The sequence below is a fragment of the Adiantum capillus-veneris genome, chromosome 12 (genome assembly GCF_014529385.1).
Source record: "Adiantum capillus-veneris isolate H3 chromosome 12, ASM1452938v2, whole genome shotgun sequence".
NCBI classification, from domain to species: Eukaryota; Viridiplantae; Streptophyta; class Polypodiopsida; order Polypodiales; family Pteridaceae; genus Adiantum; species Adiantum capillus-veneris.
The window spans coordinates 96,776,933-96,795,581 of NC_140942.1; the positions used below are offsets into that span (position 1 = coordinate 96,776,933).

At 42.0% G+C, this 18,649-nt stretch overlaps 1 protein-coding gene across 2 annotated transcripts in view; it reads right to left on the reverse strand.

The window, feature by feature from the left end:
- THO2 overlaps positions 1-18,649 on the reverse strand; it is a 147,722-nt gene that overhangs the window by 51,500 nt on the left and 77,573 nt on the right. For both annotated transcript variants that reach the window (XM_086525454.1, XM_086525455.1), the window contains exons 13-24: positions 9,770-9,850; positions 9,387-9,609; positions 9,046-9,288; positions 8,696-8,776; positions 7,732-7,851; positions 7,593-7,652; positions 7,376-7,503; positions 6,890-6,986; positions 6,662-6,790; positions 4,453-4,556; positions 4,150-4,330; positions 3,837-4,018 (exon numbers count right to left, since the gene is read on the reverse strand). In XM_086525454.1, the coding sequence (XP_086381580.1) occupies positions 3,837-4,018; positions 4,150-4,330; positions 4,453-4,556; positions 6,662-6,790; positions 6,890-6,986; positions 7,376-7,503; positions 7,593-7,652; positions 7,732-7,851; positions 8,696-8,776; positions 9,046-9,288; positions 9,387-9,609; positions 9,770-9,850 (1,629 nt within the window). The remainder of the gene's footprint in view (positions 1-3,836; positions 4,019-4,149; positions 4,331-4,452; positions 4,557-6,661; positions 6,791-6,889; positions 6,987-7,375; positions 7,504-7,592; positions 7,653-7,731; positions 7,852-8,695; positions 8,777-9,045; positions 9,289-9,386; positions 9,610-9,769; positions 9,851-18,649) is intronic.

An 18,649-nucleotide genomic window follows, 5' to 3' on the forward strand; every position in this document is an offset into this window, starting at 1 on the left:
TCATGAAGCATCACAATGTACTTCAAATGTTTTTTGGAGATAAGGTACAGGGAGGATTGGCCCATGGGTGAGAAGATACTTAAGCTTTTCAAAAGATTCCTTCTACTTAACCCCCATACAAAGGATATCGTTTTCTTTGTGAGATCATGGAGAGGTGTGGTCACAAACTGCTGACGTGACAAGTCACTGAAGAATGGAGCCACTTTGCAAATCCCGAACCAAGGGGCCTAAACCCTAAGAATAAGCAAACGAAGAAGAAGAAGTTCCTACCAACTTATGGAACCACGTCCGATGAAGCCCAAGTGACACGAGAATAAAATAAAGCAAGACCCACACACACACACACGTGTGCGCGCGTGAAGCTGATGACGTGGCACAATTGTACGGATTTCAAGATTTTGCGATGCTGATGTGGCAGACTGTATGGATTTTCGTAGATTGCGTTGACTGTGCTGACATGACAGAACTGTAAGGATTTCCGTTAATAGCGCTGACTTCTTTTTGTACCAGATGCTTTTGAGTTTAAGGCTTTTCATGTAAACTGCTTTTGGGCCTATGGCCTTTAAATATGAGGCACCAGGTATAATCAGGAGTGCAGAGAGATGAGAGCACAACTTCAGAGGGATCTCCTTTTAGAAGTCATCACTTACAGACAATCTCGGATCACTTCCGGGCACCTTGTGCGATGGAAGAAGCGAGCTTACCTGCCCAGATGGGGCGAGACTTGTACCAATTGTTCTTGAGTACAGACTAAGGAGAGGCATGGCGACTCTTTCATGAGCACTCTCCTCCCCCAGTGATTACTTCCCCTGATGTGTGGGGCCAATATGCGACATCGTTACATACAGTTCTGGACAAGACCCCCTTCCACATCCTACAGAGCCATGCCCAGCTAAGAGCACCTTCTTTGCCACTGAGATGGTAAAGAGAGCCATTGGTAGGATGAGGACCACGAGGACATGTGATCATGATGGTCTAGTAGCAGAGCCTTTTATACATGCTAGGGATATGTTGGTAAAGGTTCTTGCAGTGTTGTTTAATCATGCCATGTGTAAGGGGTTACTTGAGACTTGGAGGTTGTCTACTATTGTGCCTATCTTCAAGGACGGTGATCCTACAGAGCCTGGGAACTACCCGCACTATTATAGTTGGACAAACATTAGCATACTTGTATGCATCCATTCTTGAGTAACACTTGAGGAATTGGGAAGAGAGTGAGGGGGTACGAGCAAGGGTCAGACCGGTTTCAGGAGGGGTTTCTCCACTCTTGATCATATTCTGACACTCAGAGCCATCATTGAGGAGGGCAAGTCACATGGGACGGATTTATTGCAGCTTTGTGGATTCCCGCAAAGCATTTGAGATGGTACCAAGAGCGAGACTAAGCACAGAGGGGGATTATGGCTCTATACAGATCAATGATGGGACATGTACGCACTCAGGAAGGGGTATCTGATTTAGTTCACTCCACTATTGGGGTGAAACAGGGTTGCCCATTGTCTCCTACTCTATTTGGTATGTATGTTGATGAGGTGTTTGATTACATTGAGAGAGAGAGGGTGATAGAGGTGCCAGCTGGCAGGGAAGTGGATCCCATTGTTGTTATATGCTGATGATATTGTGTTGATCTCTGACTCACCAGAGGTTATGCAGCGACCTTTGGATGCACTACATAGTTTTGCAGAGGATAGTGCATTGACTGTAAACCTTGGTAAAACCAAAATTAAAGTGTTTAACACCACACCGCAGTGGATCAGGAGATCAGTACCTACTTTCACATATGGTCAGGAGATTGTGGAGTATACAGATGCATACACTTACCTCGGTGTAGTCTTCCTTGGGCCGAGATTTTCTTTGAGGAGAGCAATAGAGACTAGACTGACTAGAGCTTATGCGTCTTTGGGAGGCCTAGAGAGGATGTGTTCGCAAGTTCAATTCCAGGAACCTCAGATAGAGTTATGGCTCTTTGATACTTTGATAGCCTCAGCTATGATGTATGGAGTGCAGGTTTGGGGACCTTCTGTAGGCAAGGATGGTTGGAAAAGTTTGGAGAGGCCCTTGGTATCTATGATCTCTCGACTGATTAGAGCCAAGGCCTCCGTACCACACGATATCATTCGAGCGGAGCTAGCTGCTCCCCCTATGGAGATTGAGGCGCTTACCAGATCAGTCTCCTTTGTACAAAGCGATGGGATACTACTAGAGACAAATATGCTAGATTGGCCCTTAAGTCTTCCAAACAGTTAGCTCTACAAGGGGACACATCATGCTAGTATGCACAGATGACATCATGGTTTCAGACACATGGCTTCACCATGGACAGGCTGCCTTCTTTCCAGTACTCTCTTCAAGCACCCTCAATGTCTCTGACACGGGTGGAAATTACTAGACTCCTTCGTCAGAACCTGATTCAGCTTGACACGAGGAGAACATGGATAGAGCCGGCACAAGAGTTGGGCACAAAGATGGTCTTCTATAGAAAGCATCTTCCCCACCTCACAGGAGATGGGTTTGTGATTCGATCCGGCTATATGGACACACATCTATCTCATGGTTTGTGTTGTGCCATTGGTCAGATACGCACATCCTCACATCAGCTCGAGATTGAGACTGGTAGATTCATAGGGATACCAGCAGATAGCGGGATATGCCACTTAAGTCATCTAGAGCCAAAGACAGAGCTACATTACATATGTCATTGCACAGTGTACTATGACATATGAAGCCGTTTCCATTGTCTATTCAGAGAGGGGTTCAGGCCTCTATCTAGGGCCATGAGTTATGAGGATCAGAGATCTCTTGGACTGTATTTACTTGAGTTACACTCGCACAGAGACACTTTACTGATGAGAGCTGGAGAAACACAGTCCCAGAGACACATTACAGTTTTCTTAGTGATCTCAATCCATTTTTCGGCCTCTTCTACTTTCTTTTGTGTTGCGGAGATGACCGCGGCCCATAACTTCTTTTCCTCATCTTCCTTGATAACCCGTATTTCTTCTCTCATGGTATTCAAAATTCTTCCATCATGGATGGCTGAATTTCGCCTTCTTCGAACCGCCCACCTTTTGCTGCAAGAAGTTCACCTTGGAGAGTTCGGATTGTGGCTTCTTGTGAAGCCGCTTGCTCTTCGCGCGAGAAATCCTTTCACATAGGTTCTTCTTCTCTTCTTTCCATTCCTCCATCTTTTGAAGAAAGGTTGCCTCCATCTCTTTCACCCACTCCTTCACTTCAACTTCAAGTATTGATATCCACTTGTTGGTAATCGAAAACTTCACGTGGAGAGGGAGGCAGGCTATAGCCACTGAAGAGGCCATGTGCAAGGGGGTCAATGCGTAGCCCAATGGAGGGAGACCATGAAAGAGAGAGAGACAGACAAAGAGAGATTAAAACAACCAAAAAATTGCAAGAAACTCTAAAAAATAGAAAGAAACGCTTGTGAAATCCTTAAAAACTGAGAAAATCAGCTTCAAAACTTATAAAAACAGCAAAATACATATTTGAAACCCTAAAAAACAAAAAAAAAGTGGCAAGACCCTAAAAACGGCAAAAAACATTTCGAAACCCTAAAAAACAGTAAGAAACAGTGACGAAACCCTAAAAACAGCAAAAAAAACAATGATGAAACCCTAAAACAGCGAAAAAAACAATGACGAAACCTTAAAAACAGCAAAAAAGAGGTGACGAAACCCTAAAAACAGTGAGAGAGAGTCCAAAGCCATGGGGGGGGGGGGAGAGAGAGAGAGAGAGATTGCACTTCTTGTGAAATTGCATGTCTTCAGATGATACTCTTGCTTAACAAACAGACTACAGAAGGTTATGCAGAATGTACTCACATAACAGGCTTCTTGTTTGCACCCAAGTCCAAAGATAATTCATTGGAACTATCTATCTGACTGTTCTCTTTTATTGCAGAGGATTGAGAGGAACCTTTTCCAATATCCATTGGCCAGGAAATACTAGCCCCTTTGAACGGCTTGAATAAGTGTAAAATGGGTCGATACAAGAGAAAGCAAATCTGCAAAAGAGACAGGAATTTTGATTCTGCATTTGTAATACTGCTCTCTTTTGGAGGAGTACATACAACAATCCAAAAGAAAAACAAAAACCGAAACAAAACTCGAGAAACCAAAAACAGTTTCAAGTCACCTCAGGCTCAATATGATATTTGTGCAACAGATCCTCCAGTGGTGGAATTAGCTGTGCATATGCAGTCGCAGGCGTGACGGCATTTGTCAAGAACTCTACATACTGCAGGAGAGTTCCATGACACCTATCAAATTGTTCACTGACCATTTTTATGTGGGGTGCATCTGCATCAATAACCACCCTGCACAAAAAACAGTGTTACTTCCCTATGAAAGACACTGTTACTTCTTGTTGTACCTGTCAAATATCAATCACACACTAGCATATGCGTTGTTGAAAAATTTGCAGAAGTAAGGAACTCACTTTGATCTGTGTTGGGCAATCAGCAATAACAGGGGAACTGCAAGCTTTGGCTCATCTTTGGGCAACAATGCATCTCTTAGCCTGTTAGTGGACTTCAAGAGTGCCTGCAACAGAACAAATCCAACACAGTGCATGTATTATAGAAGGATAGCCAAGTTTAGTTCAAAAAAAATGGTTACTCAAAACATCAAAAGGGTCTTTGTTATAAGAGTGTGTATATATACATGATTGACATACATAAGAAGCTTTTATAGATTGTATATAGCATTGGAAAATGTTCGCACTGCATCCAATAAGAGGTGCTGCTCACATCCCGTGGAACACATCAGCCATTCAACCATTTCACATTGTGTGCACTCTTCATAGTGCTGACCATGGTTGAATTCAGACTTATTTCAATTATAGCAGTGGAAAATGTTCGCACTGCATCCAATGGGAGGTGCTGCTCACATCCCTTGGAACACATCAGCCATTCAACCATTTCACATTGTGTGCACTCTTCATAGTTGTGACCATGGTTGAGTTCAGACCTATTTCAATTATGGCATAAGAGTGAAAAAAGTATCTGTAAGTAAACCATCATTCTACGTTATCTATAACATTTAACAAGGAATTCTTTCAGCCTTCATGTTTTGCAGCTTATGAGCTTGCTTGCTACATAAACCTAGCACAGAACTACTTACCTCCATGCCCACACCCTACTCTAATAGCATCCCTCAGATATGCCTGTCTTCAAATTGTAAGCTTAGACCTGAGAAGTCCCCATCACTTCCATCAACATGGCCCACCTTAAAAGGCCAATCATATTCAACTATCAGCTCCACCAACTCATGTCCAAGAGTCCCTTATTGACCGTTCTTGCTATTTCTAGCACACTCGGTTCCTTTGCCATTTGAATGTGCATCAATGCCCTCCTTGCTGCCAGGCACGTGATCAGCTTAGCTTCAAGCATTCCTCTGCCAGCCATTTCTGACTTCACAAATAATGGAAACCTAGTGCAGGTGACCTGGCACTACAAAAAGGCCCATTTTCCCCTACTGCCTCATCTTACAATCACAACTGACTTATTAAGTCCATCAGATCCAGCTGGCTTAGCACCCCAATTTGCCAAACCACAATACACATTAACTGGCCCTGCCAAACAGGCAGTCAGTGGGGCCCTCATCATATGAAGTTTCAAAATCCACTTTGCAAAGTTAGCATTCCCAATGTCTGCTCTCTTGACTCAGACTTTCTGCAAAGAACACCCATTCTATCACCCAATTCCTCATATTAAAAAACACAGGTGCCTTTTACATACTTAGTTTCCAGAACAGCCTATCTCCTCCAACTGCCCATGTCTCCTCTCTCCCAATATTTGTAAAAACTTTCGAGGGGGGGCAAACAGTAGCATTAAAAGCAAGAACACTGTTACAAAGGCTTTCGAAAGGCTGTAACCAAGAGTGCTCACTGCCAATCATGTAGAAAAATGTTGCTACTCTCTCAGCCTTCTGCAATACAGTAGTGGTTGATGAGAGAAGCGTTAGGTACCAAAACCGTCCATTCTAGGCTTTAAATAACGTAGCTCGATGCGGTGATCCCAAATGTACAGAAGAGCTATGCGTGATAAAAACTCTCACAGAAAAACAGTGTGTGCGTATTCTTCAAAAATACTCCAACGTGAGCTTAGAATGCAGCTTACTAGGTCCACAAAGAAAGGCCTTGAAAAGGATACCTGATCCCTATAATCTCCTCTTAGCAGACCTTCATAAAGCTTAAAGCAAAGTCCACTTCACTAGATTTATCAGAACTTGTGAGGAAGTTACTACAGAAGAAAAAGTTTGGTTTGTAGGAGACTGTCTGCAAATCACAGTCTCCAGATGGATAGCGGCTTCTTCCACATGACAGCTCAGGGTGAACCAGTGTACATCTAAACTAACATAATATGGGGGAAGGGGGAGCCCTTTACACGTGTCGAAATCTGCGACATGAAGGCTAAACTCCAAAACTGAGAGAAGCCCCTGTGCACGCGATAAAGAGGGAGAGAGAAAGAGAGAGAGAGGCCGTCAAAGGAGGCCGGCCGTACCAGTCATACATAATTTTTCTCTGCACATAAATGGCATTTTCCTGTCTTGTTCAAAATGCTTAACTTAAAAAACAAAAACGTTTGGGCTTATGTATGGCACACAAGACCGAAAGCTCTAAATATTCGCAACAGAAAGTGAAATACCTTATTATTTTTTGTCGCACCAAACGAGGTGGCATGAAGGCGCAAGGTCTCACCACCTGCCATAGCTTCCAATTGTTCTTCAGTCACATTCTCTGTGTACTCCACATTAGCCATTTGTTGAATAAGTTCCTGCATAAAATTCACATCAAATATACAACATGAATGTTCGTATGAGCATAAGACTTTACGGCATGCATGTTACTACTTACTCCTTTAGCACAAAATTACCTGAAGGACCACAAGCTCTATGCCTTCACCTTTTTTCAATTTATTGACCAGATACTGGAAAAGGCCCCTCAGCTCCATAGAAGGGTACTTCTTGCACCTAACAGATACAAATGATATGTATCTTGATTGGATGTGAACTTTAAATGGAATGATAGACATCTTGATTGAAAGTGAGCTGTAAATATAATAGACGCATGCAAAACACAAGAAAAAACGAAACAGTGGAAATGTACCCCTTTTATACATAAAACATGAAATCTAGGGTCAATTTAGCCATATATGCTTGCCAGCCATACTTTCCACTAAACAAACCATCCTCACGCCTACATCAAAGACCTGAAGCCTTGAGATTATGGCATTGTGGCTGATCCCACAAACATATGCACACGCGCACAGACACATAAAAACATACAACATGAGTCTCAGTATATGAGCGCAAACAATCGGATCATATAGCTTACAATCTAGTTAGTGGCAGGAACATACAAATGACCCCAAAACGATGCTAGAGATTGAAGCCAATCTGATAAATTAAGCCCATCTTCTTTTAGCTTGTCTCGCCCTCCTTGTGCTAAACGTTCAATCACAACATATTCCAATATATCATACTCCAGCTGTCAAACCCAAGTAGATAGAACACAGCAACGTTAATGTTTGGTTTGAAAAACATATAAACTCATTTAAGTTGAAAAAAAGTACATACTTGAGTCAGATACTTGAAAGCATCTACAACAGGAGTGATCATGTCTTTATAGGCTTCAATCTGCGGTTGGCATTACTTCATCCTTCAAGCTCTAATTCTAGGTGATAATGAACAAGAAAACATAAAGCTGAGGAACTACCTGATGCACTATGGTTCGCAGCACAGTCATGGGATTTGCATGAGCAATCTTTGCTACCATGCGGCCAAGCTGTTTCAGGTTCTCCTTCGCCAGGCGTTTCAGGATCCTCCTTGTGTCCAGCTGTGGAGTTACTCAAGAGTGAGCTGTAGTGTTACTCGAAAGTTTTTGTTGTTAAAAAAAGAAACAGTTCAGAACATACATAACAAACACATGAAGTGTGCAAAAACTACCATATACACTCAGCCACGGTTACATGCACAATGCAAACAGGACTTTAAACTCACCCTTTAAACACCATTTGCACCAGTCAAACAATGACATTTTTAAGTAAAATCTCATCAGAAGATATTTTGTGTTTAGAACGTCAAATCACCTGCTACAGAATCCCTCCCTTCTCTCTCTTCCCTTGCATTGTTGTCCCCTGCACTCTAGCATCCCCAACCGCACACCCCCCTACCCCACAGAATTTATAAAAAGAAAAGAGAAACCTTTCCTTCTGCGGAAAACAGGGACATGGGATTTGGTTAAAAAGAAGCTCCTTGGCTAGCTCTTTAAGCCTGGTGCAATCATCCTTCTTGTACTCTTACAATTGCCAGAACATACACACTTGTATCCAGATTTTCCTCATGAGCTAGATTCATCAACATCACTGGGATAACTCATCAAGGGCCTCCAACTTCTAGAGGTGACGCACTGCATAGTGGCACTAAGCCGGGTAAGACGCACACACTACTTTCAACCAGATGTGAAAGCTGTTTTGGCCTTCTAGGCCACATTAATTTCTTGAGTAAGAAACAAGCGTTCCATGTGTCCTATTAAAAGAGTGAAATAAAAATGCTAAAAGAAAAGGACACATTCCAAGTCAGTTGCACCACACTAACGAACAGGAAACCCTTGATAAGAACACATGAAACAGTTGGGAAATAAAAAATGGGAGTTCGCAGATTATTTCATGAGTCCACACCTTAGCAGTTTGACGAGCAGCTACTAGAAGGGGAATTCTTTCATCATCCATTTCCCATTCTCCATATAATCGATATCGCATCTGGGGAAACATAGAAAAACTTGAACAAATTGGCAAGGTAAGAACAACACAATCCTATCAAGAGGCAGAAGGAAGCCTCTGATTCGAATCTCATCTGGTCCAATGTCTACCTTTTCAGTTTTCTGCAGGACCTAACTAGCATCACTTCTTCAAAGGTAATATAAGATTGTGCTAAACCGTGCTAATTGATTATACAAGTACCCATTTACCGAGTACACAGGATCATGCACTTGTATGAATGAGAAATAGAATACCCATTGTCTACCTACCTCATATGGTAGAAGACTCATAACTTCCCAAATCTCGAGCCCAATAGCAGGATTTGCCGGCAGAAGCTGTAGAGAAGGCAACAAGCAGGTTCCTAACGCTTCTTCAGTTCGTACTCGAACTTCCTTTAAATGCAGTCTGGCATCTTTGCGACTCAAGTCCACTGTGTGTTGATTTGTGCCGGAACCTTGTCTTGAAACATTGTTTAAAGCAGCCAGAACATAACCTCGCAAGACTCTGCAGACCTAAGATTCTCACAACGTTTAAACGACATGGCTGTTAGAACACAAAAGCAATTTCCAAAACGCGATTACAATACTCCTAGCTAGTTAAGAAGGTGCACCTTTTGTAATAGCAAAGCATTGCGAAACAGGTATGGACCAGTACAAGCCAGCATCTGGAAAAACTCTTTACCAAGATCAACGATAGGGGGGGTTTGCGTGATACCCCTTGATTCTGCATCTCCAAGATTGGAAACAGCTCTTCCCGTATTTGAAGCTTCTAGATTTGCTAGATATGAAGGTCTCACACGTTGGTAGCTACATTTGATAGCCTTTTCAATGGCTCTGATAATACGAAGCAACCCAAGAGTTGACTTAGAAGATATAAATGTTACCACAGCATGGTGTTTACCGCAGAAAATAGAGGGAAAAGACCAAACAAGATCCTCATTTCATGCAACTCAATTTGCGATCCGCACTGTTGCAAGTTTCAATTGGATTTTACCTAAAAAGGCCATCACATATTTGATGATGTGCAACGGGATTTAGATTTGCAAAGCGCTCGAAAAGCATATGTGCATGAGGCCTGCAGGTGAAAGCAACCAAACTTGAGATGGAATTTCTTCATTCATACTGCTGCTTAGAGAAGAGAAGACCTGTTAACTAAACGAGAGTATTTTCTTTGACCACTGAACCTTAGGAAATTGGCTAGCTAGTGAAGAAGAGAACTTTAAGGCCAGCTGAGACGACAAAAAAAACATCAGAAAAACTTGGAACAAAAAAAACACAGAAGTCCAATTATAACATACACGCGCACACTTTTTTTTTTTTTTGTAAATCTTGTTGATATAATTTACAAATGGGAAACTGTGAAGCAAGGAAAACCCAGGAAATACAAAATGTGGAGCAATACAGGCTGCAAGGGCTAGAAGCAGTCACAGAAAATCCTATAGGCATCAAGAGTAATGCCCCCGCATCATAGGCAAAATGCAGCGCTTGACCAAGCGACAGTTTGAAATAGGGAACGGATCAACATCACTGCCTTGGAACATTGAGAGATTGCGATGGCACCAAATGGACCACATAACCAACAATCTGACCCGACCAAAAAAGACCATTGTCGGAGTGTGCGGTTCTCCAAGGTCGACCGGGAAAGTGCCGGTCAGGCTTCTGGCTGTAGACAGGTACTTAGCAGAGGCTCACACCAAGGGGAAAGAGTGCAGATAGAGATAATTATATGGTTAATAAGAGTAAAAAATTAAGATTAGAGAGAATTTACAAGAAATAACAAAGCTTTAGAACGCTATTACTTGCTTAAAACAATGAGAAATTTATAATTGACACATAAATGACGCTGGCAATTAACGGATGCTTCCAAATTTAGATTTCTAATATCCCTTTTCAAATCATTTGTATACGCCTGCGTCAATATACCTTTTGATCTCCACGTTGAAGCGAACTGTAACTGACAAAAACAAATCACTCACTGATTCCTTGCTTGAGAGGAAGTTGGCTAGATATAGAGCTTAACTAATCACAAGACAGTACTTAATCGGCTAGAAATCTAGATAATTAAGAGCTAAAGAACATAATTGAGAGCAAGAGTAGCTCAATCAATGATATAAAGGGCTTAATCAAACATGAGAATAGCTTAATTGGAGGAATAAATTGCTCGATTGAGCGCGAGAGAGAATCGGGTTATCGTAGCTTGAGAGAGAGATAAGCGGGTTATATCCTTTAAATGAGAGTAATAATCGGGTTTAATTGAGAGCGATAGAGATATAATGGTTTTAATTGAGAGATAAACCAAGCTTTGGTGGTTTGCTTTAGAGCAAGAAGAGCTCCATCGGTTATGGAGCTTGATTCCAAGCGAGAGTGAGATTCACTGTCACGTGCACATACTTCTCTGTGCCACGTGGACATGCTTCATCAACTTCCAGAGCCAATTTTCCCCTTCATCCTAGATAGGAGTGTCTAGAATCCTAGGAGGATTAGTATCGCCAATTTTGTGAGCCTGTTCGAAGGACTTGTATGTCGCAATGTCCATTAGATTAGGTTTTCCAATTTTGGAACCCTCTTGCATGAATGGTTTGTACAAGCGTTTTGACAGATGTTATTACACTACAGTGGACATCTGGCATGACGTGCATGTAATTCTAGGTTAGAGGAATCCAACAAGCCATTCCCCGTCTCGATCGGATTCCCAGGTATGAAGATGTGCAACAGTTTCACCCAAACTAGCCCCCCTCCCTCCTCCCCCCCCCCCCCCCCCCCCCCCCCCCCGCTTTGACCTTTTAACACTAGTTCTATAATCGGATACTCAAGTGTCTTGTTTTTCCAACAACTTGTCATAATTATTTGGTGAAGCTAGAAAAACAATTATAGGCGACGTTCATACCTTAAGTCAGTCATGAGGTGAAGAACATAGACAAATTTTAATTTTGCCAAACGTAATCCTAAATTAAGGTTATGGTGGTAAGTTTTAAGATGAAAAAAATCATTATAAATTAGTAAAGCTGTAACAAAATTTCCATAAATAGAATATAACTTCTATTAAAATAAGATTTTGTATAGACTTCAAGGTACATGGATAGGAAAAAACTTATTATAACAAGAAATCAAACTTCATAACTTAGTTATGAGACTAGATTTTTGTTATGATCAAGAAACCCAAATCTTGAAAACGCTGACAAAGAGGAAAATTTTGGTCTTTCAAGGCTTTTTTCATTAACATGATAAGGTTATGAGGCAAAACTTAAGGTCTAAAATGTATCTATATGCCAATACCCATCAACTAAGCATTTTTCAAGGTTTCAAACTCATAAGTAACTTGTAATTTAAGCTCATTTAAAAAAATGCAAAATTTCTTGCAAAAAAAACATTGCTATGAAATACTAATGAGTGTGTAGATATGAATTCTCCAATTGTGTCCATATGAGATATTTGTATACAAATAAGTTAGATGAATGGCAAAATGCAAAAGTGGACTTTAGTTCAAGGCTAATCTTTGATAAATAAAAAAATAAGAATAAAAACATGCAAAGTTTTTGGAATGACATAAATCACCAAATGTGGCTTGCATAACCATCAAATAGTATAACCTTACGTAATAGAGTCATAGATCTAGTATATATGTACCATAAGACATTGCAAAATTAGATGAACTTAATGGTTTATGTGGTCGTTAATTGAATTCATATATGTTGCATATTTGATGCACACAACTTTATATATTTAATCACAAAGAAATTTTTTTCACATGACAATTGCATAGAGCCTATGATAGCATGGTCAATCAGAGAGGAAGCACAACCGGAGGCAGTCACCTCAATGATGGAAACAGGGGCAGAGATGTAGAAACCACCTCTAACGGGGGAAGAATGAGTGACGCTAGAACAAGAAGAGGTCCACATGAGTCACACCTACCACATAGCTCGTTTAAAGGCCTAATGGGAGAAACACCAGTGAGGAGAGCAGGTGTGGAACACAATTGTAAGAGTCAGGGACCATCAGATTTCCAAAAATAGGTCAAAAAGTACACTGGATCAAAGGATCCGTACGACCACTTAGAAAGCTTCAGACAAGTTCTGAGAGCTGAATGCATAACAGACTTTCACACACAATTTGAGGGATTTGGAATGATCTTAGTAGGCAAAGCTTAATTGTCAGACACATATATAAGTAGTCACCATGGATTATTGCATGCACCCTGCTCATTTTTTTCTTAGACTAGCATCACAAGACCGTGACAAAACACTATATATATTTGCTGGTTTCTTTCCCTTGATTTTTATTTGATTTTTGGGACCCTCTTGTTACAATCACAAATGCCCGGGCATTGCGTGGCCAGTGTGAAACGGTTGTTGGCCGAGAGTTTCACCCGCAAGAGTCAAGGCCAAGCAGCCACGAGATGGTTGGGTGGATCGACAATGGAATCGGACTAGTAAAAAAGTCGCTAGGCTCAGTTAAAGTCATTTAGGCCCCGCGACAAGACTTTATAAGTAGACATGTACTAGGAATTAAACCAAAAGGAGCAAATTGGACACATGACAGTAGGAGAGCAACCTGTAGCTCAAGTCTCATTCTCTAGAAGCTCATCCCAAGCGTGGACGCCCAAAAATGAGGCTAGAGGCTCATTTTTAACATTGTGCTCCACACTGTGTGTGTGTGTGAGTAGTGGGTGCAGGTGATCACAGCTTTAATAAAAAGCTTGCCTTCTCCCTTGTCTCATGCAGCGCAATGATTTGCTCTCACGCATCTCTCTCTCCCCTTTGCACATATGGTAATGCCCCACTAGTTGGGCTTCTTATATGACCATGTACAGTTCTAGGGCTTTTATACGTGTTTGCCAAGGCAAGAGCCTTCTATACACGAACCGGATTAACTAATTGCTAATCCCCTACACGTACGCACAATTCCATCACGAAAAAAATGTGAAAACAAAGTGTTCTCGCGTGAAAACTCGTCCAATTCACAAGGGAAATGTCTCATTGCGCCCAGGAGCTTCTGACACACGAGTAGACGTGTTTGCTCCGCTCAAAATGTGCGAAACAGGGAATTACAGCTTGCTGTGTTTTTCTGCAGGTTTAGGGTTTCGCACCTAAACTGCAAGGTAATGCCAAGGGAGCCTCCGGAAAGTCTTGGGTGCTTGTACACAACAATTTAGAGAGATTTCCCACGAGAAATCTCGTCTAATTCAAGGGGCAAGTGACCCTACAGGTGCGAGAGCTCGAGAGCTACCCACACGAATGATCGGCACACGAATCGGAGCGCAAAACAGAGAATTACAGCTTGCTATAATTTTTTGCAAAGTTAGGGTTTTGGCATGTTTTGATGCCTACAGGTCCAGAAGCTTCTGGAAAGCTAGGGAATCACTAAACAGGTGTTTTGGTGCAAATTGGAGGCCAAAAACAGAGAATTCAGCGTGCTGTAATTTCTCGCCAGGTTTTGTGAAGTCTGTGAAAAGTCACTGTTTACTTGTTGGGATTTTGTCCGTGGAGACTTCTACTATGGTTATGCTGTCGGAATCGCGTTAGAGTAGGGGAACTTCAGCCCGATGAAAGTGAGATAGCTTGTAGAAGTCATTTACAGGTTTTTCTCAAGTGTATTAAGAATAAAGAAATACCAAAAGGGCGCCAGTCTTTGGCACCAACAGGGTGTCATCGTCTGCTTGAAAGCGCAACGCGCTTTAGCTGCCAAGCCGTGGTTTGTTTGAAGTGTAATTCTCAAGCACAGATTTATTCGTGAAGTTCCTTTGTGTCGTAAAGTTAAAGTAAAGTTAAACAGCGTACAGATCAAGTGAAAGCTTAAGTCTATCGCCCTACGGGCCGGTTTCACTACAGTACGAGTTTTAATGAAACATTGACTCATTTGTTGCATAGGTGCTTTTCATGAGTGTAGTTATTAACGAGGTAGTGGTGGCGGATTATAATTTTTATGAGTACTTTGGATAACATTCTTTAAGTTTGCTGAAGCATGTTTTCTAGATTTCATGTACCATATTATATAAATTCGTGAAAAAAGGACACTCAAGGGTCGTTTTTGGTATCAAACTAGTGTTAATAAATCATTTTAATGATTTATTTGTTGAGTGTGGTGGACAACTTGCCCTACCTAAGCCTTAGGAGGTTTATAATCTGTTAACCTCACCTATAAAGGCAACAAAAGAGCTAGCGATCATTTCACTTGCAAATAGCGCAAGCCCAGAGAGCAACCAAGTAACTGCGTGCAAATACTACCTTGAAAGCTTGTCAAGTCCTTGGAGCATGCGGTTGTGTTAACCACTACATAGCATTATCTTTAAGAATCTACTGCTCGAGAAATCTTGGATTCTTCTCTTTAGTTCCCCAACGCATAGATGTTGTCGAATTGTTGTAGGAACTGCAATGCTTTCTTCCGATCTTTCACCCCGGAAAAAGTGAATAATTTGACTACCGTGCCACCATCCTTAAAATCTTTGGGTTGGTTAGGCGCATATCCCAGGTACGGATAAAAGGATATCCATATGGGCTCCAACTATTGTAGCCTCGTGGCCATGGTGGTGGGGGAGGTGGGGGCAACAGAGGTGGCAAAGGCGGTTGCACTGGATCACAGTCAGCTGGCTGCACCATATTTATGAAGACTCCCCCAATCGGAACAAACTGCTTGGAAGGTTGCCGGTTGGAAGCTCTCGTACTTTCTGGAGCTGGAGGAGGAAGTACCACCTAGGGCATCAGAGGAGGTAACATGTAATTCAAAAATTGTTGAAAACTTTGTAGCATCGGAAGATTCTCTGGAGGATGTCGCGAAAGAATGTCGTGAAGCTCGTCGAGAAGAAACTACAAATATTCTGTTGAATCCATGAACACCATGTCTTGCATTCTTTATAGCTTATGCCCTGTAAGGAAGACAGGAGCGGGCCCAATGCGCAATGAAGTAAGGGTGGGAGTGGCTAATAAGTTCGGGGTCGGGGCACGAAGATTTTTCCAATAAAATTCCAATAGACTTTGGAAGCGCCGGTTTGCTCTGTTTGCACTTTTGTAGGACCCGTATGCTTTCAAAAAAGCACACGCCTGATGCTCTGATACCACTGTCACAAGACGGGCACCACATGCCAATGGAAAAGAACAGACTGAACAAACTTTGAGCACTTCAATAACAACTGAAAGTGAGAGAGAGAGAGAGAGCACATGCGACACGGAGTGGCGGAATTCAACCCCAAAGAGTATTGGTCCCAAACCTTGGTGCCCCTTTCGGTATTTCTTTATATTACTTGAACTCAATACAATGCCGATGCTCGCGCTCTGCACCTTCTCATTGAAACGTGCCTGAGAATGAGCCCTCTGCACTTAAAAGAGGACAAGAAAGGAAAGAAGCCCAAGCCCATGCCAGGTTTAGTACCAGACATGGTGGGTGACGGGCCAAGCACGAATGCCAGCGAGTTATGCAGAGCCAGGGGTAAAGTCAGAGACCAACCGGCACTTATCATTTTTGATTTGGGTGCCAAAGCGAACTCTTATCTCACTAGAGTTAGCTATGAAGTTGGGCATCAGAGCTAAAGATATGGGGTACATGGCAAAGGTAGTGTTGGCATGTCTTGGCCACTCAGAGTGTGTTAGTCCCATCATTGAAAAGTTGCATCTGCATATTCAATCGTATGTGGACACAGAAGAGTTTTATATCATGGCATTGGAAGGGTGCGATACGCTCTTGGAAATTATGTGGATGTTCCGAACACATGGCGTGTTGGATGTCTGCGACAAAACGATCACCCTTCAACATAGGGGCGAAACTCATGTTTTGGATGTAAAGCTTAAAGAGGAGTCTGTCCCTATTGTATCTGCTTCGGCTATCACTTCTGTAATTAAGAATCATCTTTTTGCGTACTTGATTTTTGCTCGTGATGTTTCAAATAATTGTTAGTCAAATTTATCTATGTTAGATAAAGAAAAGTCAGCATTTTTGCAAGAGTTTAATGACTGTTTTTCTAATTCATTACCGCCACAATTGCCGCCAAAGAGGCCTGAGGACCATGCAATAGATTTGGTGCCAGGGTGTAGCCCACCAAACAGACCTCCCTACAGGGTTAGTGCACCTCAACAAAAAGAGATTATGGACCAAGTTGAGGAGCCTTTCAGAGAAGGGGTTGATTCAGCCTAGTTCTTCACCTTTTTTCTCCCCATTGCTCCTAGTGCAGAAGAAGGATGGCTCTTGGCGCATGTGTATTGACTACCGTGCGTTGAATAAGAATACCATCAAGAACAGGTGTCCTATTCCAAGGATTGATGATATTCTTGGCCGTTTAGAGGGTGCTGCAATTTTCAGCAGGATAGATCCTAAGAGTGGATACCATCAGATTCGTACAAGGCCAGAGGATGTGCACAAGACTGCATTTAGGACAACATTTGGTCTATATAACTCTTAAGTGATGCCATTTGGTCTTACAAATGCTCCTGCTACATCAATAGGATGATGGACCACATTTTTTGCTCGCATCAAAGTTTGTTGGCACATTCTTTGATGACATGATAGTCTATTCGAAGAATGAAGAGAAGCATAGGCGTCACTTGACCATTGTGTTCGAAGAGTTGCACAGTCTCACAGGTTACTTGTCAATCCTAAGAAAAGTGAATTCTTCTTGAAAGAGATCCACTTTCTTGGCCACATAGTGTCGAAGTATGGTGTCCAAATAGATCCCGCAAAGGTTGAAGCTATTAAGACATGGCTGGCCAGACTTGAAGACAGTGCACAATGTCTGAAGCTTCTTGGGATTGTGCTCATATTATAGAAGGTTTATCAGGAATTTTGCAGAGATAACTTCACCTCTTCATGCTTTGCAAAAGAAAGAGGTCACTTTCAGATGGACCCAAAAAGAGATTTCAGCTTTCAGTCTCTTAAAGGAAAAGTTGACTTCAAATCCCGTGATTGTTTTACCAGACCTTAGGAAGTCATTTGTGGTCCAGTGTGACGCGTGTGGAATAGCATCGGAGCAGTGCTAATGCAAGATGGTCGGGGGGGCAGAAAAGACTATGCAAACCTATGAGAAAGAGTAATTGGACATGATTCATGCGCTCATTAGCTGGAAGCACTACCTGTTAGGTGCTGATTTTGTTGTCCAGACAGATCATCAGACCTTGCGATACTTCTTGACACAGTCAAAGCTATCCGAAAAGCATATGCGATGGGCAAACATTCTGTCTATGTTCCACTTCCAGATTATGCATGTGGTAGGCAAGAAGAATGTTGTGGCTGATGCGTTATCAAGAAAGCCACAAATTTCAGTTGTGTCAATTCCTTATTGTCATGAGCTTGATGACAAGAAGGAACAATATGCTTCAGATGAAGATTTTGCAAGGATCTTTGAACAGTTGCAAGATGGGCAACGCCATGAGCACTACCTCCTCAAGGATGGTTTTATGATGATGCATACTATGTGTCACTAGGCCATTGCGACATAAGGTTATGGTAGAAAGCCATGTCCCACCGTATGCAGGTAATGGTGGTATAGATGCGATAGTTAAAGCCGTCGAGACATTCTTTTATCGGCCTACTTTGAGGAGAGATGTGGATGCCTTTGTGCGAGCATGCATGATTTGCCAAAAGGTAAAGTTTGACAGGCAAAAGGCACCAAGGTTATTATAGCCACTGCCGATTCCGGATAAGCCATGGAAAAGCATTGCTATGGATTTTATCTTTGAGCTTCCAAGAACGCCGACAGGAAATGATGGTATATGGACCATTACTTGCAGGTTCAGCAAGCAAGCCCATCTTATTCCTATCACGAAGAAGATAAAATCTGACCGGATGGCATGGTTATTCATGTACAATGTCTTTAAGTACCATGATATGCCACAGTCCATTGTCAGTGATCGTTATCCTCGCATGACAAGTTTGTTTTGAAGAGGAT